Source organism: Lissotriton vulgaris, chromosome 9 (genome assembly GCF_964263255.1).
Source record: "Lissotriton vulgaris chromosome 9, aLisVul1.2, whole genome shotgun sequence".
NCBI lineage: Eukaryota > Metazoa > Chordata > Amphibia > Caudata > Salamandridae > Lissotriton > Lissotriton vulgaris.
The window spans coordinates 553055097-553081429 of record NC_141697.1 but is presented as its reverse complement, the minus strand read 5'-3'; the positions used below and the strand labels follow the sequence as shown (position 1 = coordinate 553081429).

The following is a 26333-nucleotide window of genomic DNA, read 5'->3' as shown; positions in this document are numbered from 1 at the left end:
ATTCTGGCCTAGTCACTCACAGGGCTACTGACATACCCATACCAACACAAACCCACCCATTGATACACCTATTCAACCCCTATTGCTTACAGAGAGCCACACAGCCACTCACACAGCCATACAGCCACTAACACACCTACTCACAGACACTTATACCCACATGCACACCCATAAAGCCACTCACACACCCACTCACATACCCATACAGCCACTCATGCAAAACCTCACATACCCAGAAAAATACTTACACACTCATACAGCCCCTCTTAAACCCTCTTACACCCTCTTATACCCACTTACAGATCCATACAGCAACTCACACACCCACTCACATACCCATACAGCCACTCATATACCCACTCTCTGACCTATACTGTTTCTCACATACCCACTCACAAAGATTACAGGTTATACTTAGGTAATACATTTAAAAAAGTATCTAAATTCACTGATTAAACCAAAGGTTATAGGCACATTATAGTTAGGAAATAACATTTAAAAAAGTGAAATTCATTGACCAAAAACAAAGGTTAAAGGGAAGGTATAGTCAAGAAATAGAGTTATAAAAACCTTAGAAATGTATTGAAAAGCCTGGTTTCAAGAATGGTTTAGTTAGTTTCAGACTTTAGTCATACAAAACCAGTGAAATGATGCAGTTATAGTTCCTTGAGAGAAGTATAACTTATGCCTACAATGCACTGCTTATGACCTCGCATATTACATGTCACTCATGACATGGTCATTGACATCACTGAGGACATCAATGGTGACCTCTCAAATGCCATCACTGATGACATCACTAATGGCATCATTCAGTGAGTATGAGTGTTACTCAATGTTTATGAGTGGAAAACATATATATATATATATATATATATATATATATATATATATATATATATATATATATATATATATATACTTGGGATGGAATGAACTTGGGCTGTTGCATCAGACTGTATTAGAATTGGGATAGGAGAGGCTGATGGAAGCGGGCTTAAGGCTGCTGCGATAAGGCCCATAGAGGATCTCCTGGCGATCGCAAGGTCCTGAGACACCCTACGTTCCAGTAAAGTAATATTTTGATTGATGGCCTCAGTAGTTTTTGAGATGAACTGGTCAATAGGACCTGTAAACAAAGCAGTTCTATTTGTAGTCTTACTTCTGGTAACCCTAGTCATTGCTGCAAGAGTTCGAGATCTAGTTCCAAAGTACACAGATGTCAAAAAGTCAATACCTTTAAAAAGATGAGGTCAGCGACTAGTGACTAGGAACCAAGGGGGGTTGCCCATACCAGCCTGGAACGGGCTGAAACGGGCCCGCCCTTGGCCCGGGCTTCGCCCGGCGTCCCGCAGGCTGCGCGCTACTTTTATGCGCCTCCTGGCGCTTCTTGATGTTGCTTGGCGCAGTGCCTGTTGGGGGATGTAGTTCCCCAGGCCTCGCTCTCCGCTCTGCGGCAGTCTCCCTGAACCAGCGGGAGTCGTGCGGCGGGAGGCGGGGCTGCTCCTGTGGCGGTTCGGCTGAAACAGAAGTTGGCGGTGAGTAGTTTGGTCAGCCAGGCAGCTTGCGAGTCACTTATTCAGACAAAGGTTTCCCCCGCTTTGCAGGCTGTGCGCTACTTTTATGCACCTCCTGGCGCTTCTTGATGTTGCTTGGCGCAGTGCCTGTTGGGGGATGTAGTTCCCCAGGCGCCGCTCTCCGCTCTGCGGCAGTCTCCCTGAACCAGCGGGAGTCGTGCGGCGGGAGGCGGGGCTGCTCCTGTGGCGGTTCGGCTGAAACAGAAGTTGGCGGTGAGTAGTTTGGTCAGCCAGGCGGCTTGCGAGTCACTTATTCAGACAAAGGTTTCCCCCGCTCTGCAGGCTGTGCGCTACTTTTATGCGCCTCCTGGCGCTTCTTGATGTTGCTTGGCGCAGTGCCTGTTGGGGGATGTAGTTCCCCAGGCCCTGCTCTCCGCTCTGCGGCAGTCTCCCTGAACCAGCGGGAGTCGTGCGGCGGGAGGCGGGGCTGCTCCTGTGGCGGTTCGGCTGAAACAGAAGTTGGCGGTGAGTAGTTTGGTCAGCCAGGCGGCTTGCGAGTCACTTATTCAGACAAAGGTTTTCCCTTTAATCACTCACTCATACAGTCAGTCACGCACCTACTAAATCCTTCATCCAGACACTTATACATCCACTCATTCTTCAATATGTAAAACATATTTAAACTTTACAGAAACACACAGTCACTGGATGATGTCATCAGTGATGTCAAATGAGATGTCATCAGTGATGTCATCAGTGATGGCATTTGAGATGTCATCAGTGATGTCATCAGTGATGTCACTGACCATGTCATGAATGATGTAATACTTGACATCATCAGCAGTGGATTGCGGTTGCGAAAAATTTAGTTAGTACAACTAACTATATAGGAGCAATTTCAATGGTTTTTTAAATGCTAATTCCTAACTATATAAGGCTTGAAACCTATGGTTTTTTCAGTGAATTTGCAAGGTTTTTTAAATGCTAATTCCTAACTATATCAGGCGTGAAACCTATATTTTTTTTCAATAAATTTCAAAGGTTTTGTAAATGCTAATTCTATTAGCGGATAACGTTTATAAATGTTACTATCCTTCTGGGACCACCTGAGCAGCCATCTTGTTTCTCAGGAGAAGTGAGGCACAAGAGAGCACAAAACAAGAGTGGAAAACACAAAAAGGGGGCAGGGTTGAGACCCCCTGACCCCCTAGCCCTTCTCAGAGTGATACTATTTCAAACATATTTATGTGAGTGGCTGTGTGACTGTGTGTATCCCTATGAGAGTGGGTGTCTGAGTGACTGCTTGGATGTATAAGTGGGTGTCTGAGTGACTGTATGGGTGAATAAGTGGGTGTGTGAGTGGCTGGGTGGGTGAGTGGCTGTGTGAGTAGCTGTATTGGTGAGTGTGTGAGTGACTGTATGGGTGAGTGAGTAGTTGTGTGAGTGGCTGTATGGGTGGATGAGTGAGTGTTTGAGTGGCTGTATGAGTGACTGAGTGGCTGTGTGAGTGACAGTATGGGTGAGTAACAGGGTGTGTAAGTAGCTGTATGGCTGGGTGAGTGAGTGGCTGTTTGAGTTGGTTTTTTATTAACTGAGTGGGTGTTGGAGTAGCTGTATTGTCGAGTGGTTGTTGAGTGACAGAATGGGTGAGTGATTAGACGTGTGAGTGCTTGTATGGATGTGTGAAATCGGCCCATGGGGTTGCACTGCCCTGTCCCCTTTTTAAATTTTTTTTAAAGGATCAGGCCCCCAATAACCAAGGAAACTTCATCCCCCTACTGGTAGTGCACCAGGAGGCACATTTTCAGAGTGGTCGGGAAAGGGGGCATGTCCTGCTATCAGATCTCAGTAATCCTGCTGTATGAGACTTACTGGAGGTAATAGGAGGCACAGGTAGCCACCAAGGACGTCCTTCAGGACAACTGCCCCTCCTGTAGCCTCCAGCAAGTCACACACAGCAGTATTGCTGAGAAGCTGTCAGAGGCCATACCCCCCATCTCCACCACTCTGCAAATGTGCCTCCAGGTGCATTGCTAGTTGGGGGATGAAGTCCCCTTGGCACCCATCTGGCACCTCTTGTAAGTCCTACACATCAGAATACCAGAGAGCTGGTGGTAGGGTCAACCCCTTCTCTCCATTACACTGCAAATGTGACCACTACTTTAAAAATCATAGAAATTTACTGAAAAACCCAAAGGTTATATTTAGGAATTAGCATTCGAATTTTTTTTTAAATTCACTGAAAAAACAAAGGATACAGAGACGTTATAGTTAGACTAAGGTTTCACTCATACAAAACCAGAGAAATTCAGCTATAACTCAGGTCCCAGCAATACACTGCTTATGACCTCACATATTACATCACTCATGACATGGTCAGGGACATCACTGATAAAATCTCAAATGATATCACTGATTACATCATCCACTGAATCTCTCACACACCCACTCACACCCCAATATAACATTTCATTCACCCACCTCAACTTCCACACTACCATTCTCAAAACCATTGCACAACCATACCAGTATGTACACACCCACCTACTGATTCATACGTCCACCTAGTCTTCCCTACAGCCACTCATACACCAACTCACTCACTAATACAGCCCTTTATATAACCACTCATATACCCATACAGTCGTTCAAACACTGTCAGTCACCGATAGAGCTACTCACACACCTACTCACTCACCCATAGAGTCAATCACACAGTCACCTATATAGTTACATCAACTCACTTATTCATACAGATACTAACGCATACTCACTCACCTATACAGTCACTGACACAAGCACACTCTCATCCATGCAGCAACTCTCACAATCACTCACACATACAGTCACTTATATACTCCAACACTCACCTATACTGCCTTTCACATATGCTCATATGCATATTTACCCATTTCCTAACTATAACATCCCTGTCACCTTTGTTTTTTTCATTGTGTATATAAATATATATATATTCAGTGAAAAAACCAGAGGTTTCACAATCGTTATAGTTAGGAATTAGCATTTAAAAAACCTTTGAAATTCACTGAAAAAGCCATAGGTTTCACACCAGTTATAGTTAGGAATTAGCATTTAAAAAACCTATTAAATTCACTGAACAAAACATAGGTTTGACACCAGTTATAGTTAGCTGGAAATTTTACTGACATAAAACCATTGAAATTCCCACGTTATAGTTAGTTGGACTCACTATAACTTGCGCGCCTGCAATGCACTGCTGATGACGTCACATATTACATCACTCATGACATGGTCAGTGACATCACTCATGACATCACTGATGACACCATCCAGTGAATGTGTGTCTTTCTGAAAAATAAATATGTTTTCTATATGTATATGAAAAGGTCGATGGAAGAACACATTTTTAAGTAAGTGTCTAAATGGATGTTTTAAAAAAAAAATGATTGGTTAACTGGCTTATTAAGTGTATCTTAGTGAATACATATATTAGCGAGTAATGTTTAAACATTTAAATATATGTATCAGTGTTTCACTTTGTGTATAAGTGGCTGCATAGGTTGGTGAGTAGCTACATGTGTGTGTATATGGGTTATTAGATGTTTTTTTAGTATCAGCATGAGTGTCTGTATGGTTTGGTGGGGGTATTACTTAGCACATAGTTGCATCAATGACTGACTAACTGTATGTGTTTTGAAGACAGCATATGTGCAGGACTGTATGGGTGGATGAGTGTGTATATGTGTGTGTTAGTGAGTGAATGACTGTCTCACTAGTGTCTTTATCAGTAACTACATTTGTTTTAATGTAGTATATGTGAGTATTGATGTATGTAAGTGAGTATATGTGAGAGTGAGAGATTGTAAGAGTTCCTGTTTAAATGAGTATGTCTTTCTATAAGTGATTGTTTTAGAGAGTAAGTATGTGTAGGTTTCCTTAGAAGTAAGGTGGTAGTGGGTGTATAGCTGTATATGCAAATAAATGGATGTTCAATAGTTTATTTGCATGTGTGAGTATGTGTGTGAGTAACATTTGGATGACTGTCGGTGTTTAACAGGATGTATAGGTGTATCACTACATATGATGAGTGAGTATATGTATGAGTGACTATATAGAACTGTTGGTGAATGAGTGGATGTGTATATAGTTGGTTGAATTACTGAATTGGTTGTTGTAACTGGTATGGGTATCTATATTTTTTTGAAAATTTTAGTTTCTATTTTTGAATATGTGTTTCAAGGATTACATTACACTGAAAGGAGGTCTGTCACTCTGTCACAAGGATGGTGTCATCAGTGATGTCATGAGTGATGTCACTGACCATGTCATGAGTGATGTAATATGTGACATCATCAGCAGTGCATTGCAGGCGCGCAAGTTATAGTGAGTCCAACTAACTATATATACTTTTATGACGCTGTTGCGTCCAAATCTTGCGCCTGTTTCACAGCAGGCGTAAGACTGATGCAGGCCCTTTCACATGGGCCTGGCCACATGTGAAAGGATGCATTGCTGGAGTTGCATAATTTTTGTGACACACTCCAGCAATGCATCACTTTTGCGCTTACAGATACGTCTGAAATACTGACGTATCTGTAAGTATTTGCGACATAATACGTCATATATTTAATATGACGCATGAGTAGAAGACTGAAGGCCTCATTTATGAGGCCATGCATCACTTTTACGCCACCGGTACGTCACTTTTTGTGATGCACCAGTGCTGTTAAAAATGCACCTTATTGAGTCATATTTACAAAGTGACGCATCTAGGTAGATGCGTCACTTTGTAAACCCCTGCGCCACATTATACCTACATCAGGTGTAATGTATGCAAAAGGGACGTATTGACACAAGAAAGGGTCGTAGAGGTGACGCAGTGAAATCTATGATATATCACTGCGTCACTTTTATTACGCTGTTGCGTCCAAATCTTGCGCCTGTTTCACAGCAGGCGTAAGACTGATGCAGGCCCTTTCACATGGGCCTGTCCCCATGTGAAAGGATGCATTGCTGGAGTTGCATCATTTTTGTGACACTCTCCAGCAATGCATCACTTTTGCGTTTACAGATACGTCTGAAATACTGACGTATCTGTAAGTACTTGCGACATAATACGTCATATATTTAATATGACGCATGACTAGAAGACTGAAGGCCTCATTTATGAGGCCATGCGTCACTTTTACGCCACCGGTGCGTCACTTTTTGTGACGCACCAGTGCTGTAAAAAATGCACCTTATTCAGTAATATTTACAAAGTGACGCATCTAGGTAGATGCGTCACTTTGTAAACCCCTGCACCACAATATACCTACGTCAGGTGTAATGTATGCAAAAGGGACGTATTGACGCAAGAAAGGGTCGTAGAGGTGACGCAGTGAAATCTATGAGATATCACTGCGTCACTTTTATGACGCTGTTGCGTCCAAATCTTGCGCCTGTTTCACAGCAGGCTTAAGACTGATGCAGGCCCTTTCACATGGGCCTGGCCCCATGTGAAAGGATGCATTGCTGGAGTTGCATCATTTTTGTGACACACTCCAGCAATGCATCACTTTTGCGCTTACAGATACGTCTGAAATACTGACGTATCTGTAAGTACTTGCGACATAATGCGTCATATATTAAATATGCCGCATGAGTAGAAGACTGAATGCATCATTTATGAGGCCAAGTGTCACTTTTACGCCACTGGTACGTCACTTTTTGTGACGCATCAGCAGCGTAAAACATGCACCTTATTGAGTCATATTTACAAAGTGACGCATCTAGGTAGATGCGTCACTTTGTAAACCCCTGCGCCACATTATACCTACGTCAGGTGTAATGTATGCAAAAGGGGCGTATTGACGCAAGAAAGGGTCGTAGAGGTGACGCAGTGAATGAACTGTGTTTTCCCCATGCTACGCTCCCCCGTACGCTCTCCGGGGCGCGTACCGGGCGCTCCCCCGCGAAAATCGGGCTAAAAGTGAGTCCGACCGCCCTATAGAAATTAACATGGGGAAAACACGTTTTGGGACCCCCCTTTTATCTCGGCCCCTGCTTCACGAATACCCCCCAATCTTTCAGGGAAGGAGAGGAGCGCCGCGAAGCAAATTTGAGGTAAATTTCAGGCAGATTCCTCAACCGGCCCCAAAGTTATACCCAATAGAATGTTGTGAAATCCCAAAACAAAATAATCCTAACTATAACTACCTACTGGCGACCGCCAGTAGGTAATATATATATATATATATATATATATATATATATATATATATATATATATATATATATATATATATATATATATATATATATATATATATATATATATATATATATATATATATATATATATATATATATATATATATATATATATATATATATATATATATATATATATATATATATATATATATATATATATATATATATATATGTATTCCATCTGGCCCAAGTCGGAGGCTCCCGGGTGCTCTCAGGCGGTGCACGCGAGGCGCAGCAGGACCTGCTGCGATCAAATAGATTCAGGTTTTCTCCTTCAGAGAAGTTGGTTCCTCGTGCACTCCCGTGTGACCAATAAAGTTCCAACCACACTGGTTTTAGTCGATTGTAAGTTTTTTAATCAGCAACCAGCAACACCTTACGCGTTTCGGTCTCTACAGAGACCCTGCTCACAGGTTAACTGAGTCGACATTATTTTGACATTTAAATAAAGTGAAAGAGTTTTTTTGAAGTTACATCACTTCCTGTGTCTCACACAGGCATTGTGGGACATGTAGTTTCAAATAACGATATTTCTCAACAAAATTATTACACTTCAGTTTAGTTTCAGAAGTAACACTTTTTGTGAATTATATGTCAACAATAAATGAATAATTGAACCAAAATTAAGCCCTCCGGTGGGCATATTCAAAAATTACAGTGAGTGCGCACCCACTATTGGCGATCATGTTATAAACATTTCAAAAAATGATTCAAGGAATTTCAAATCAAAATTGAGCCCTCCAGTGGGCATAAACGTTCAGTATCGAAACATTCACTTGTCAGTCTCAAAGTCATCAGTGCTCAATACATCATTCACAATTATTCTAACATGGAGGGCTTAATTTTGGTTCAATTATTCATTTATTGTTGACATATAATTCACAAAAAGTGTTACTTCTGAAACTAAACTGAAGTGTAATAATTTTGTTGAGAAATATCGTTATTTGAAACTACATGTCCCACAATGCCTGTGTGAGACACAGGAAGTGATGTAACTAAAAAAACTCTTTCACTTTATTTAAATGTCAAAATAATGTCGACTCAGTTAACCTGTGAGCAAGGTCTCTGTAGAGACCGAAACGCGTAAGGTGTTGCTGGTTGCTGATTAAAAAACTTACAATCGACTAAAACCAGTGTGGTTGGAACTTTATTGGTCACACGGGAGTGCACGAGGAACCAACTTCTCTGAAGGAGAAAACCTGAATATATATATATATATATATATATATATATATATATATATATATATATATATATATATATATATATATATATATATATATATATATATGCAAGCAAGGCGCCAAGCTCTTCAGGAGGGCTACCCACGGCGCAGCAAGACCATCCAGCCTTCTTATGCCCCAATCGATCTCACAGCCTCCCTCCAAGCTTTTGATCCGAAGTCCGACGCGTTTCGGGGCAGACACGCCCCTTCTTCATGGACGTAAACAAAATGCACAGAACACTCACCACTTCGCTTCGAATGCAATTTATTCCAAACAGGGCCTCCCTAAGTGGGCGTGGCTCATCACGCTGTGCTCCCAGGAATCCTGGTAGCTGTAGTCTGTAATGGTGAGTGTAACAGTATCCCTTGAGTAGGTTGTGCATACTTGTTTTCAATCAGTCATCTTGGTTATTGTGCCTCCTATTTGATGGTGGGGGGTGGGCTCTGGGATGATAATCATTCCTCGTGATGCGTCGCGCTGTACAAGCAAAGATTAGTATCTTCGCTCCAGTCCTCGTCATGTAGTTAGCTCAAGGCGTGTGACGAAGCGGAGCCCCTCCCACGGTCATGGCAGACCGGAGTAATGTATGCAAGCGAGGCGCCAAGCGCTTCAGGAGGGCTACCCACGGCGCAACAAGACCATCCAGCCTTCTTATGCCCCAATCGATCTCACAGCCTCCCTCCAAGCTTTTGATCCGAAGTCCGACGCGTTTCGGGGCAGACACGCCCCTTTTTCATGGACGTAAACAAAATGCACAGAACGCTAACCACTTCGCTTCGAATGCAATTTATTCAAAACAGCCCTCCTGAAGCGCTTGGCGCCTTGCTTGCATATATATATATGTTAAGCTTTAAGATTTGCTTCTTTTAGGATTCATACAGAGATACACCTATTGTGCCACCTCTGGCAATTTTTTAAAGCTCCACATCTTGTATTATAAAACCATTTTTTCCTGTGTCCAGTAACAGCTTTGAGCAAAAGTAACTGGCTTATTTGTCACCTGGAGACGTGGATGGGCTCATGAAATTGACACAGGACCATAAAGCCTCATCACTTCTAGACTGCAACGGACTCATGGGCTTCAGTGTAGGACTACCAAGGCTTTCACTTCTAGGTTTGGATGGATTAGGATTTTGATGCAGATATTTTTGCCTTTAGGACGAGAGGGGCTCAAAGGATGCAGGGTATACAGAATCTTTCATCTCTGGGGCTAAAGTGCTTCAATAGAATGATGCAGGAATGCATAAACTTTGAACTCTTGGGCTGAAAATGCTTAAGGAATTGTCCAAGAATAGAAAATAATAGGCTCATTGTATTTCTAACAGGGGATATAGTCTGTAATCCATAAAACTCCGTGGGTTTAGAAGATTTAGAGTGGTTGGATAAAGGGGCAGGCTCCGGATTAAAGAGCTTTACACATCTCAGCCAAAGGGAAGACGGCGTCCAGTCCATCAATGCCAAAACTATGCAATTGTTGCACAAGTACTGCTACATTTCTCTTTCTGCCACCAAAGTGCACTAGGCATTCTGTGGCACTAACAATGGTACACCACACATTCTGCCATTATATATCAGCTGCAGCGCACACCTTTTGGCTAACAACCGAAAAAGCAAAGGATTTGACTTTTTTTAGTTTTAAGAAGCCTTAAAATTACCTAATTCTCATTTACATTTGAAAATACAAATGAGTATACATTGTGCGTTAATATATTATTATTATTTGGAAATGTGCACTCTAGAAGAACGCACATTTACAATTCGAACCATGGTCCCAAATATCCATGAATGAACTTATTCTATTTCTCATATTACAATGGCTTCTTTACCTACCACACGAGCCCGAGGCAGAAGGAAATGCGGCGTAGCATAGGTGTACGGACTACGTCTAGCACACTGTAGGATGTCTTTTGAGCTGCCAGCTCTTTCTGCATGTTGGATTTCAGCATCTGGAAAAAAGAATAGGGGAAGAAAGCTTTAGGAGTGGTTTTCCAAGGGTCATTTCAGCTTAGATTTGTCTAGGGAGGGGGAGGGGCACTTGATAGTTTTTTTATTAGAAAGGAATGTGTCTGGAAGCGTGTCATTATTGGTTACGTGTTCCTTTGTTGTCATTCGACAGGAGGTGCCTGGAAGCTGTGCCATTCTTTGCAGTGTGTGTGATGGTGTTTGTTATTAGGCAAAACTGCTCTTGGAAAATTAGATTATTGTTCTGAGATAATCTCGAAGCTGAGACATGTTTGCCAGTGGGTGTGATGGGGGTTGTTGTTTCTATGTAAACTGTGTCATTCTTGACACAGTTGCAACATGTGTTTATTATCTAGAAGCATAATGGGAGACTGTGCTATTCTTGGCTGTGAGGTTAATGGTGGTTGACATTACACTGGGAGGACTTCGAGGAGCTGTGCACATCTTGGCAGTGGGTGTGATGCGGTATGTAATGAGTGAAACCGAAGTCTGGAAGCGGTGCCGTGCCAGAAAGTGGGAGCGAAGTTGTTTGCCATTATGAAGGAAGATATATCGAAAGCTTAGTAGTGGGTGTAATGTGTTTGCCATGAGATGTGGTATTTTTTTGGGAAGCTGTGCCATTCTTGGCAGTGCTGTGTTGGTATTTGCCATCAGACAAGAAGGGTACTGCACGCTGTGACAATTTATGCAGGGTGAGTCATGGTGTCTTCCAAATTTATTAGGAGGGCAGCCTGTTGAACAAACATTTACAATTATTCAATAATGCAAACGAAAAAAATGTAAATGCCCTTTAAATCACTTCAAACTATCTTTGGTTCGAAATATGAAAAATCTACTCATTAAATGCTGAGGATTATTTAATAAGCTCTTTCGGCCACATGCATCATCCCGGCCTTTTGCGAATTCCAAATTGCGAAAAATATTTGCGATTCGGTAAAAATCGCAATTTTTACCGAATCGCAAATATTATGCGAATTCCAAAGTGCGAATTCGCAATTCCCATTGATTCCTATGGGCCAAAAGGCCCATAGGGATCAATGGGAAAGCTTTAACAAATTGCGATTTTCTTTTTGAAAATCGCAATTTGTTAATGCATTCCAAGGGTGCAAAGGGGGGTCCCAAGGACCCCCCCCTGCACCCCAGAAATGTAATTTGAAGTGCATGTTTCACACACACATGTCCTAAACATGTGTGTATGAAACATGAAAGTTTAAAAAATGCATTTTTGAGCATTTTCAAAACTTTTCGCAAATTACCACGAGGTTCAACCTCGTGGTAATTTGCACCTCCCAATTGCTAATTCGCAATTAGAAAAACAATCATGCATTGCTTTTAAGGAATCGCAAATTTGCGATTCCTTAAAAGCAATCGCATTTTGGGAAATCGCTAAAAATAGCGAATTTCACAAAAATACATGATGCATCCCAAAAACTTATTTAGGAAGTGCAAACGGCCGAATTTACCGATTCGCACCGTTTGCACTTCCTAAATAGGTTGATGCATGTGGGTGATAGAGCCTCTTTCAATGAGGTGCATATATTTTAAATTTACTTGAACTCACCACTTCGTTTATAGTAGATTCTTTTATTGTCCATTACAAATTTCAGCGTCGTCTAACATACTGCTAGTGCAGGAAATTCTTGAGAGTGCGATTTCTATGCCAGCAGCACTCTTGTTATTAGTGCCGAGGAAAATATAAGATTACTGCAGTAACCCACAACTAACATGATCTCACTCATGGAAGTGACCCAGTAGTCAGTCAGTCAAAAAATATATTTATTTAGATCATAGTGTTTAAAACATTTACACAGTAAAACATTTGACATAAAATTACATAGGACAATAAAACAATTCAGCCTAAAACCATGTCTACATCCACAGTAAAAATGTAAAATTCTATTAGATATATACTCCAGAAAATACTCAAACTTTAGCTAAAACTTTGTTTACAGACAATAAAAATCGCTCCAAGGCACAGTGACAAGTTCTCTTTTTTTTCTTGGTATCAGTAATAGAATGATTTTCCACATGTGTATGTAGTCCATGGAGAATATACTCTCATCATGTTCACCAGCAGTAAGGTAATCGCCCTCGGTGGAATTGTAAAAGATGTAGTGACATGCCTTGTAATTGCATGCGTTGTAATGGCATGCAATTTAAAGGCAGTTGTGTTCTAACAGCTTCATTCTAAAAGCAGTGAGAAGTAATGACTGCGTTGTAATGGATGTTTCCCCTTTGGAATAGACCTGAGAGGGTGTGCTACAGAGCCAAAGATTCGAGATGTTATGCAGAACAAAATATAAAGGTAGCCTATAGTTTTGGACATAACCTTGTCGTATGATCCCAAGACCCGCTTACGAGACCCAGTGAGTGAAAGAAAGTATGGCCTTTAAGCTGTCTGATTTTATACCATAATTCTAAGAACTATAGGTTGATTAACTTATTGGATATTGGGTAAAAGGTCTTTTCAAAAATAGTACTGGGTAACCTAAAGGAGTGGGTGGAGCGGCAGTCAATAGTTCCAATAGAGCAGGGTGGCTTCAAGGAAGGGCACTCTACTATTGATCACTGCTTCGCATTGTGGGCTGTAGCGAGGAAGTCCATGGAGCAACAGGGCAAATAGTTTTGTTGCTTCGTGGACTTTCGCGCAGCCTTTGACTTGGTGGATAGGGACTGTTTGTGGGAGACATTGAGAAAGTATGAGGTTCCTGCTGATCTTCTGCTGATTATCCAAGAACTGCATAGCCATAACTGGGCGCGGGTAATTAAAGATACCTCTGGCGGCCTTACAATTGAAATACCAATAAATAATGGGTTGATGCAAGGCTGTGTTTTGGCCCCGTTACACTTTGCCATATTCCTAGCAGACTTGCCCCTTCTCCTTGGTACAGCCAGAGGTGCAAGCCCAAAAATAAATGGCAAGCATTTGTCCTGTCTGTTGTATGCAGATGACCTTGTAGTAATGGACCAAACAGAGGTGGGGCTTCAGAGGAAGTTAAATGTATTTAATGAATATTCCATCGCAAAGCGACTTACAGTAAACATGGATAAAACGAATATTCTATACCTGGGGAAGAAGAGTACGAAGTTTAGCTGGTACTTAGGCCAAACCAAGTTAGATACTGTAAGCGTATATAAATACCTCGGAATATGGTTTGCAAGGTCTCTGAAGTGGGATACCCATTTGGAAGCACAGAAACTAAAAGCACATCTAGCGATATGTGGACTGAAAAGATTCAACCATAGCTGTGGCGATATGTTACATAAACCTCATTGACTGCCTTTAAGGCTATGGTCCTGCAACAATTCCAATATGGGGCAGAAGTCCTCTGCATTGATGGGAAAAGCACTTGGGATAAAGAGGAGGAAAAATGTCTGAAATCTCTGCAGTCTCTCCCCGGGTAGGAGATGATCCAGGCAGTCGGATTAGAATTGGGCCTAACCGCATGGAATGTCCAGGTGCAGATAAGTCTCCTTAGATTCTGGAATCGTTTGGGTCAGGGGGAAGTCACTAAGGTGTCACAATGGTGCATGAAAGAAATTCAGACCAGTGAGTTAAAGTGGGCGAAGGCAACAAGAAGTAAACTCCTGGCCATTTGTGACCACCTGAATGTGAACATTGACCCCACGACACTCCAAACTAATGTAATAAAGAATGTACTAAAAGTGCAGGGCAAAGAAACTTCTAGAGCAATAGACCAAAAGTATTTGAAAGAGAAAAACTCCGTAAAGTTTATGAGCTCAGGATGGGAGAAAGACTCAAACTTTCCATATATAGATGTGTTACCAAACCGTTGGTTAAGAACAGAAGTTCTTAAGCTAAGAATAGGTATTAACCCGATATTTACAAATAGTGCAATAAAAACTGCCCTAACGCATCCTGATGGTAAATGCGTGTGTAAACTAGGAATGAAATGTGATATTCTGCACATCTTACTGGATTGTTATATGTTTTTAAATTTATGCAAACAGTTTCTTCGCCCAATATTTTTACAATATGATGTTAAGGAGCGCTCACAAGCTCGGGAGCTTCTAGTCGATATGGAAAACCTTGATATTGCGATAGCCATCGGGAAATTTATGCAGGGGGTATATAAGTTCCCGATCTGACTGGAAGCCCTAAAATAGCCAATTGCCTTATAATCCGAATTAATTCTGGTTTGAAATTGTACAAAGGTTGTTTTTAGAATAATATAATTTTTTATTGTTAAGAATATGAATTTGTATTATGAGATTTTATATGAATAGTACGAACTGTGGTTTATAGATCAAATGGTCTAAATAAACTTTATTTTTGACTTGACTTGACTATACCGTAATTCAAAATTGGAATACATGCACACTATCTTGTGTGCCATGAGGCTCAATTTCTTCCACAGGAATGGTGAAACATTACCTACATACCTCCTCTGCTGGCCAGCTGCATTTAAAACTTTCTTAGTCTATGAAAATACATGCAGCCACGTACACAGCTGCAAATATCGTGGGCAACCATGGCATGATGGTTCTCACCCCCAATAAAATGCTAGAACTAATACAATGGTAATAGTTCTTGGCACATTCTAGATAATCACATTATTTTTTATATGACAAATGTAGGGGTAATTTTAGTTATTTTGATTTTAATGGAAATCTTGCATTTGACAGCAGAATACGAGATTCAATAAACTGGCAAGCTGATGTTTAAGGACACAACTGTGGCATTTCAAAATATATATTTTAAACAGATATTTGAATGAAACTCTCTGCTTCTGTCTGAAATCCACACTTGCCAGATTAGTGTGCTTTGTTTTCTGTCACACATGCAAGGACTTATCATAGCTACAAGGACCTGTAAAATCTGCCTAGCTCTACTGTCTACAGATTGTAAAATATATGTATTTTTGTTTTCCACTAAGCCCCTTTCAAGGATATGCTCAGCCTTCTATCATGACACGGATGGAGCGAGTTTCAGAAATAATTTTATTCTGGCTCGTGAAATTTAATCTTCCATAATTTGATTAATCATATTAATAGGTTTTTGCATGATTTGTATTACTAAACCAACTTAGAGTAAAATCGCATACACCATTACGCGGGATTAATATTATGTGCTTTATGTTGCATCTGCAAGTATGTTTTAAAATAATTAACTAACTTTGTTTTGTTTGTCCTATTGTCTTTGTCAACATTAATGCGGCTGTTTAATTAATGGTGTTTATTTTATATGTGCTTTCGTCTATGTTGTGTCTTTTTATCTTTTTCAGACATATGGAGAATCCTGCTGGACTTTATGAAGAATGGTAGATTAAAAACGCTGCTTTCTTTGTGCTTTCTGCTAGGTGACATAAACTAATGGGTTAACATTAGCAATGGTGGGTGGGTAACAGAATGATTTTCATTACCTGAATTAATTATTGTTTTGTGTTTGTTTAAATACTAGCCCGTGAAAAAGGCGTGAGGCCTATTCTTTTTGGAGGGTGATTGAAATCCTGTTGTGAAAGAGCTGAGCACAGAGAAAAGTAAAGTGGAAATGTTCTGCCACGTTAATATGTTCATCGAAAGAAAAATTTAACTGTGCAAAGACAGCAAAGGCGAGCTCTGATGGACATTTCCAAGGACAGGAAGTTGAGATTTCTGCCAAGCTGAGGAAGCAGCAATGAACTGTTTAATAATGTTGCACTTCTGAGGAAGCTGGATGATGGTGAGACTATGACAAAAGGGGCTTATGATGTGCCCCGGACCTCGTCAAAAATGAATGACCTAATGTGGTCCGACAGTTGTCAACCAATGAGATTGCTGAAAGACTCTGAAAAATTACATTTAGTTTAGATTAGTGAGTTAGAAAGGTATAAAAACTTGGCCCCTTGAGGGAAACTGGGCTGTCTTGTTCCTGAGGGCGAAGTGCTGTCCGATTTCTTGGCGCACGTAAGAAAATTCTTCTTAAATGTCTTTTTCTTTTCAGGTCAGAGAGCTTAACATAGGGAATTAGGATTTGAAAAATGTTTGCTTTAATTCATGAATTTTGAGCAATCTTGAAATGCCAGACTAATGTGCCTAACTAGAATGCTAACTGAATAAATAAAGCTAATTAAAGGATTTCTTATTGATATGCTTTAACTTTCAAAATAAAAAGACTTAAAATGACAAGCTGCTCTTGATTTATTTAGTCGTTACCATCAGTTGATTCATTGGCCAAAAGTGGCGTAATTAAATGTTTTCGTTATTTAACCATGGTTAAAGTTGTTTACTGCAGTTGAATATAAAGTGTATATAATATATAAGATAGTTTGATTAATTAGGCCACATGATTCAGTTGCCCAATTTCTGTCTTAGTTTCTATGGGCCTTGTGAGAGTTTTATATATAATGGTGAGTATTAAGTAGTGAGTGGTGTAGCTTGAGACAGAATTTCTTTAGGGGTGCTGGATCAATTTCGTTGGTAGCAGAGTTCGGTTGCTATGGTAACTGACATGTTACATGGTAATTACATAGGATACATGTCTAAAACATGTTGTTAAGTTTGTTCACTTGTTGTATGTAGTCGAAAGGATTTTTCCTGCAGTGTGAAAATTCCTGGTTTAGCCGGCGAAAGAGTAGTATGACAGGTGAAGTTACACAGTGCATTTGTTCTGTTTCAAAATTGTGGTATAGAATATATCACTAGTGTTGCGGACGTACAACACAAGTTTAGGGAACTTAGGTGTGTCTGGTTAAATGCATAGTGAGGATTGTCTATGAAATCGTAGCATTAAGTATAGGCACCTGGTGAGCCTGTTTTAAAACTTTCTGTGAAAAGAGTAATAGATCTATCTGAGCTTGAGTGAAGGGTAAGGAAGCTTCGTCTATTCTTACTAGCGATTCTGGATTTCTATGGTTGGTTAGAGTCCTGCCAAGATTTCATGTATGTATAATTAGGTTTCCCGTTTGAATGTGTAAATGATTTTTGAGAGAAATAGCGTTGTCTATTTCCATGCGAAAGATTTTCTGAATGACTGTTAAAACTATCGCTTTCTTAGCGAAACAGACAAATGGTTTGTTTTTCTGTAGTTACTAACTGAAGTTCATTGAAAAGTATTGTTTTAAATGGCGCTGTGAACATTTTTTGTGAAGGAGGTGTGAGTTTACGGAGTGGCACACACAGCGAAGCTGCAGCAGGCAGTGTACGTCATTGGGTTCGCATTGTGATTGGCTAGCATACGTCACAGCAAGCACACTGATTGGCTCACGTGACAGTGACGAGCTGATAGCTGATTGGTCCATTCTGAATACAGAATTTCTATTGGTTAAGCAAGGTGGTGACGTAGCTTAACCTGATTGGCTTGTTGGTGTCTTTCGCGCACGGATTGGCTAGAATAGCGGAACATCAAGAAAATATTTACGATCTGTTTGAAATAAGCAATTTTGCTGAAAAACATGAGCTATTGGTACGAAAGGGAGGAAAAAAAGCCTTCATGGTTTCAGAAAATAAAAAATGCATTTAATCCCGATAAGAAAATTGAAACGCGGGGTGGAAAATTACTTTTTTTTTTTGTATGTTCTTATATAGTGCTCGACTACCCGGAGGCACATCGGCGCTTGCCTTGGGAACCCATCCTGGCTTTTCCCTGTGAGATAGCCCCTAAACGGGCATCCCCAAGGTGAAAGCCAGGCATCCCGCCACAGGGGCCGTTGTGGAGATTAAGCAAGCTTAATGCCCAGAGTTGCAGGGTGTGAACCCATGATTAGGTCAGGCACCGAAGCGAGAATTATCAAGTCCGTGGACATTTGAGCTCAAGACCCTGCCGCGTCAGGAATTGAACCCTGGTCCCGGGTCTGACCTCTGCTTCAGGGTCTGCCTGCTCTAACCAGTGAGCCACACTTCTCCACTTCATAAGTACAAAACACCCGCAGCATACATGGAAGGCGAATATGGTTATCATACTGTAATTTGGTTTTAAAATTGGATGCAATATACAAAAAATGATGGCGTATTAGCCTGGTCGGAAGATGAATCATTTAATATGAAAGTTTTGAAAAACCTGAGAGAAAAAATGATGGCTCTTATGCCAAAGCCTAGACCTACACAATTTGAAGCTTTAGTTGAATGGGAGGTTGAGATGATGGAACTCGAACGAGAAAGCAAAGGTTTACCTAGAAACCCAAAATATAATGTAAATAGAGAAACACAGGAGGATAAAGTGAGACGCTGGAGAAAAGCAGACATGTATGATGGTCTGTACCCTGTGAGAATAATGATTACTGAAACTCCAGGTCAAAAGAGTACTCAAAAGAAAGGTAAACGTGATGAAGAATTAGATGATGCAGTTTTAGAAGACATTTATTCTACTAAACGCAAACCGCCACCTTATCAAGCAGATTCACAATCTACCCCGAGAGTTTCTACAGGAACTTCTCCAAGTGCACCTCCTAGGGAAGCTGATGAAGGTTCACCCAGATTTTTTAAATTACCTGAAAGGGTAGGGTCAATAAATAATTCTAGCACACCAAGAGAAAACAGAATTACAGATCAGAGAAATGATTTCCCGAGAAACCCAGAAAACTTGCTGATATGCCAGAAATTTCAAATTATAGTAAAGCAAAGGAAGATTTAATTCAACAATTAACTAAAAGCATGGAAGCAGTGCCAGTACCAGTAACGATTGGTCCTGTTGTACCAGTTTTTGATCAGTGAGAAAATAGACATTCAGCTTTGACAGTTCCATTAAATGCAGAAATTCAGAAAGTGGCTGAAAATTTTAATTCGGAGCTATCAGAAATACATAGGGAAAAATCTATGATGCCAAATTTAACTTTTAATCAAAGCTTGACAGGTTGTCAGACACCATCTGTTGCAGAATCTGGTTCTGCTTCTTCAGAAAGAAGCTTGAATAAAATAGACTTAACGCAAAATGCACTGTCTCCAGAAGCTCCTGGATTTAAAAAGCTTGATGTGGCAAAATTAAAAGCAGATTTGGAGGAATTAATAATTGGCACAATTGGTACTGACAATTTAAGATTGTATCAGGATGATGAACTTCTTTTTATTTGCAAAAGTATTCAGTGGAAAACGAAAAACAGGTATGAACAATTGGAAGAAATGGATGCTGAATTAGAAATTGATTTAAGCAAACAGAAACATTTGCAAAAACATTACAGAGTGGATTTTTCTGAGAAAGATATTGATAACCTAAATACTTCAGGAAGAATAACCCATATTAGAGAATTGATAACTTTCCTCAAAAGGTTAGGTGAATTAGGCAAATGGAGAATGAAATGGTCAAAGAATAAAGAACAGGACAAAAGAGACAGAGGAGAAACGGTTTTTGAATTTCCAATGAGGGAAATAGCAGGTGAAGGGTATGTGCATGTCCCTTGGTCAAGACAAGACATTCTGTTATTCACGAACGATTTTCCTCGGCTGAGAGAAAAGGCTGTGGAATGGTATCGTCAGGTAGACAGATTCATTAAAGTGTCAAAAGTTCTGTGGATTGATCTGGATGGATTCTTTGACATTGTTGTCCCATCAGATCTTTGGACAGAATGTAAAATTTCTGTGAGTTGGCCTAAAGAAGAACCTGCTCAAGACACTATTACAGGTGCCCCATCAAAAGATGTCATGGAAATATACAATAAAGTAATGTATTGGCTTAAACAAAAAATTCCCCCGAAAGAAGTAGATTGGGTTAAAATTGACAGAACAAACCAAGAGCCAAAAGAGTCAGTACATTCATTTTATGAAAGGTTACTTTTGGTTTTCAAACAATACAGTGGCTATGAAAAATTAAGTGAAAAGGACATGAGCCACTTTATTTACAGATTTGTTTATAGCTTGAGACCTGAAATAAGTGATATGATTAAAAATGGAATTGTGGGTTGGCAATCACTTTCAGTTGATGATATCTTGAGGAAGGCAATATATTGCAGTGATGAGATTGATGCAAAACAAAAGAAGCGGCGATGTGGGCCAGGTGAAGGTAGCTGAGCAACAGCAGATAGCCTTAGAAAATAAAAATGTGCAACAGAATCAAGGCAAATTTAGAAACATTTTTAATAATAAACCAACATTTAATGTGAATATTGAAGAGCTAAAACAAAAGCTCCCATGTTTCAATTGCGGCGAAATTGGACACTGGAAGCGAGAGTGCAAAAATCCGCCCAGAAATTTTAAAATTCATCATTAAATCCACAGATGCAGAGTGAGATAAATCAGCAACAGCAGCTACAACAGCAGTTAAACGAATTAAGTCAGCAGCAACAGCTACAGCGGCAGGTAGTGAATCAGCAGAGCCAGATTCCACAAGCACCTTTTCCCAACTGTGTGAATACTCAGAGGTACACACCAGAAACAGGTTTCTGCAGAGGAGATCAGGTAAACAGATTGCCAAAAACTAATGTGTCAAACGTTTCTCAGCAATTTTGGTTGAAAGATAATGAGGCAAGTGATTCCTCTGAAGATTACTCATGACGGTGCCTAAGAGAGGAAGAAGAGTGTGTGCTTGGACCCACTCTTGAGGTAGATCAGGCTGGTCCATTTGTTAATGGTAAAGTGAATGATGTTGATGTCACTTTTCTTGTGGACACAGGTGCTACCCGTTCTACTGTTAGATCAGCAGAAATTGAAAATCTTCCTCTCTCTGGTGAGTCCATCTAAGTTGTAGGTATGGCTAATCAGCAAATTAAAACAAGTCTAACTGAACCAGTACAAGTTGAGATTGGGAATTTCAAAGACAAACACAGATTTCTAGTTTGTGACAGTAGTCCTGTAAATTTGTTAGGATGTGACATATTGTGTAAGATGAATTGTAAAATGTATTGCTCACCGGATGGTATTGAGCTACAAACTTCAGAAGTAGATGGTCTTTATAAATTAACAATGTTGATGGTCGAAGAGGAAAGTCAATTATTTCCTGCTTTTGACAAAAACAAGTTCCCTGAAGAGCTTAAAAAGCCAGTCAATCCAGAAATTTGGGACTTAACTGGAAATTATATGGGTCTCATGAAACATGTGGATCCAGTAGAAATTACTGTAAAACAAGGAGTAGATTTCCCAAACATTCCTCAGTATAAAATGAAAGCTGAAACAATTGAAGGAGTCATTCCTGTGATTGAAAATTTCATAAGTCAAGGTGTTTTAAAGGAGATTGAGAGCAGCCCATGTAATTCACCGATTATGGGTATCAAAAAGCCAAACGGAACTTACAGAATTGTTCAGGACTTGAGAAAAATTAACCAGATTGTTGTTCCATGTTGCCCTGTTGTTCCAAACCCTGCGGTAATTCTTTATCAGATTCCGCATGATGCAGAATGGTATACGGTCATTGACCTATGTAATGACTTCTTTACAGTTCCACTGCATCCAGAAAACCTACAAATTTTTGCGTTCAGGTTCCAGAACCGCATTCTAGCATGGTGTCGTATCCCACAGGGGTATACTGAGAGTCCATCTATCTTTAATCAGTTGTTAAAGAAATCCCTGGAAGATTTGGTTTTGCCTGGAAAATCGACATTGGTCCAATATATTGATGACCTTCTAGTGGCTGCAAAAACACGAGAAAATTGTGTAACTGACACCATTACTCTTTTGAATCGATTGGGAGATGAAGGACATAAGGTGTCACCTGCAAAATTACAGTTTTGCAAACAAGAAGTAAAATATCTTGGTCACAGAATTGCAAAAGGAATCAGACAAGTGACAATTGAAAGGATTAAAATGATTCGATCAATACAACCCCCAACAGCACAAAGACAGGTCAGCATGTTTCTGGGAATGGTTGGTTACTGTCGTCAATGGATTAGTGGATTTTCGGTAATTGCGAAACCACTACAGAGACTGTAAAAAGCTGACATAAAAGACTCGATTACACTGACAAAAACTGAGTTAGAGGCCTTTGAGCAGTTAAAAAGAAGTCTGTGCGAAGCTCCAGCTTTAGGAATGCCAGATTACGAAAAAGAATTTGAGCTGTACTGCAGTGAAAGGGAAGGTTGTGCATTATCAGTTCTTATTCAGAGACATGGAAAACTGAGAAAGCCAATTGCTTATTTCTCAGCAGTTTTGGATCCTGTTGCAAAAGCTTTGCCAGGTTGCTTAAAAGCAGTGGCTGCAACAAGTGTAAGCCTTGAGCAGAGTGAAGGTATCATAATGGGATTTCCTGTAAAAGTGTATGTACCTCATTCAGTTGAAATTCTCCTTACCAGAAGCAAGACCCAGCATTTGACAAGTAACAGATTGACCAAATATGAGAAAACAATTCTGGGATCAGATAATGTTTCTATTGCAAGATGTGTGAATTTAAATCCTTCCACATTATTGCTCGATGGTGTTGTTACTGAAGTCAAAAATGAAATTGACATTGATCATGAGTGCTTGGATGTTGTCGATTACTGTACCAAGCCCAGGCAGGACATAAAAGATGTCCCCTTGCCAGAATCTGGTTTGGTTTACTTTGTTGATGGTTCCTGTTCAAGAACAGAAGAGGGCATTCTGAGAGCAGCATACTCAGTATGTACAGTCTCAGATGTTGTTGAGGGTTCCCCTCTTGATGGAATTCGTTCAGCTCAAGTCGCAGAATTAATTAGTTTAATTCGAGCTTGTGAAAGAGCAGAAGGGAAAAAGATTACCATAGTGACTGATAGTCAGTATGGATATGGCGTAGTCCAAGACTATGGTCAGCTCTGGTCTCAAAGAGGTTATTTAACCTCTGCGGGAACACCAATCAGGAATGAAAAATTGATCAAAAGATTGATTGATGGCATTCAGTTACCAGAAAAGATTGCTGTCGTGAAATGTGCAGCTCATAAAAAAGGAAACGATTACATCACAAAGGGTAGTGCTTATGCAGATGAAATTACAAAGTATTGCGCCAAAAACAATTATTCAAACAATCGGGAAAAAGACAAAAGTCACATTCTGAACTCTCTCATGCTAATATCTGTAGTTGAAACATGGCAGGGAGTAAAAGAGCTACAAGATGAGGCAGATGATGAAGAGAAAAATACATGGCTAAAAGCAGAATGCAGACAGCGAGAAGAAGATGGAGTTTGGGTTTACAAAGATGACAGACCAGTAATGCCAAATTGCATGATTGCTGACATGGCACAGATGTACCATGGTCCAGGGCATTTGGGAAGAGATTCCATGATTAGATAATTCAGAGAAACATGGTTTAGTCCAAAATTCAGGATTATTGCAGAATCACTTTGCCAGAGATGCTTGACCTGCCAACAAATGAATCCAAACAGGAAGACTGTTGTAAGCTTGGGAACCATAGGACGGGAGGGTGGTCCTTTTACCAGCTTACAGATGGATTTCATTGACATGCCACCACACAATAAGCTCAGGTATGTGCTTGTGATTGTTTGTCTGTTTTCAAGATGGGTAGAAGCATTCCCAACTCGTCACAATGACTCAGTCACTGTGGCAAAATTACTTTTGAGGGAGATCATACCTAGATATGGTTTTCCGGTTACTATTGAAAGTGATCGCGGAACGCATTTTGAAAACAGATTGTTACAATTGATTTGTGAAGCATTGGACATTAAACAAAAGTTACACTGTGCATACAGACCAGAAGCATCAGGTGTTGTAGAACAGATAAATGGTACAATCAAAAACAGATTTCCAAAATGTGTCTAGCTACAGGAGTAAAGTGGACAGATGCTCTTCCACTTGTTTTAACGTCTATAAGAAGTACTCCTGACAAAAAGACAGGCCTTAGTCCTCACAAAGTCTTAATGGACAGAGTTATGAGACAAGCATTTGTTCCAGTTGGCAAGCTTTTGAGTATTAATGAAAGTGCAATTATTGAGTATTGCCAGAACCTTTCTGACGTAGTAAATTCTGTATTCCATCAGGTGGGAACAGATGTGATTACAAACGAGAAAGAGCAAGCGCATGATCTGTTACCAGGAGATTGGGTCAGAACAAAAATTCATCGAAGGAGAAACTGTTTAGTACCCAGATGGCAGAAAGCAAGGCAAGTGATACTAGTTACAACAAATGCTGTCAAATGTAGAGGCCTGAAAAGGTGGGCGCATGCAAGTCACACCATTCGTGTACCACCTCCTGATAATCTTGACGAAGAAAGTGACACAACAACTGATTCAGACTCAGAAGGAGATCCTGAAGATCCAGATTCTGATGATCAACAAGAAAGTCGACATCTGGAAGATTCAGATGCGAATCAGGCGCTGAATGAAAAAGATCTGGAAATTGTGACTCTAGATCAAGAAAATGATGAAAATCTGCTAGAAAAAGAATCTCAAGCAGAGAAGGAAGATTCTGAAGCAGAAAAAGATTCTGAAGCAGAAAAATCTGAGCAAGAAGATAATCAAATCCAGGAGAGTATTGAAAAGCAGACTGGAAGCTCTGAAAGCAGGAACAAGAAATCTGAAACTGGGAAGTTGAAAGTAATTCCTGAAGAAGAGGAAGAATTACCAAGTACCAGCTACAAAGATGATGTTCCTAACGGAGTGAAGCTGCTGAGTAAAGAAGTTGTTCCTAAACATAGATTTGAAGTCTCGGAAACCGACTCAGATGAGAGTGATGAAGAGTCAGAAATAAGAAAATTCAGGAAAAGAGCTTGGAAAGCTGAATGTAACAAATCTGTGCCAAAGAAGAACATCTTGAGAAAAGGAGATAATTGGCCAAAAGAAAACCTGAAATTCAAATTAGTGAAAAAATCTGAAGAGCAGATCAACGAAATTTCAAGTCAAAAAGATGATTCTGAAAATAAAAACGAGAAAGGAAAGAAAATTGAAGTAATTAGTGGTAAAGCAAAAAGAGTGATTAGGCCAAATCAGAAATACAAGTCCCCAGAGTGGACGTATATTATAATACCGCCAATAGTAGATATTGGAAGTAGCAGTCAAGAGGATTTAGAAGAAGCCAGTGACAATGATTAGGGTTGTTTTCTTTTAGATTAGGGTTTTATCTTTGGCATAAGGCTGAAGAAATTGTGTTAGGTGACACAAGGTCGAAGAAATTGTGTTAGCTGGAAAAACACATTCATGTGACGCAAGGTCGAAGAAAAGCTGTTAGAGGGTTACTTTAAAAAAAAAAATTAAAAGGGGGAGATATTAGGTTAATTACTTACATTATTTACATTATTCACAAATTTTAAAATTTTTGTTTTTGATTCCTCATTCTAAAATGCCTAGTTCTGATACTTCAAGGTGCTCCATTTTAAGAAGATGTTGCAAAATGTCTTCAATCTGTGTGGTTCTTTTAATCCTGGTCTGGATAATCTTAGCTGTCATTTACCCTTTTGGTATCGACAAGCAGAAATTTAAGGCAAATATGACAAGTAGAGTAGAGACTAAACAGGAAAAACAGAGTTATTGAGCACAATCCAGAGATCCATCAAGATAGATCTGTTGGAGATTTTTCTAGCAATTCCTTCTCTAGACTTTTATCTGAGTATGTTAGAGTCATG

At 40.0% G+C, this 26333-nt stretch overlaps 1 protein-coding gene across 1 annotated transcript in view; it reads right to left on the bottom strand.

Moving 5' to 3' along the window:
* LOC147691771 (solute carrier family 22 member 6-A-like) overlaps positions 1-26333 on the bottom strand; it is a 475311-nt gene that overhangs the window by 153389 nt on the left and 295589 nt on the right. Inside the window, exon 6 of the mRNA XM_086938064.1 lies at positions 10811-10926. Within this exon, the coding sequence (XP_086794190.1) occupies positions 10811-10926 (116 nt within the window). The remainder of the gene's footprint in view (positions 1-10810; positions 10927-26333) is intronic.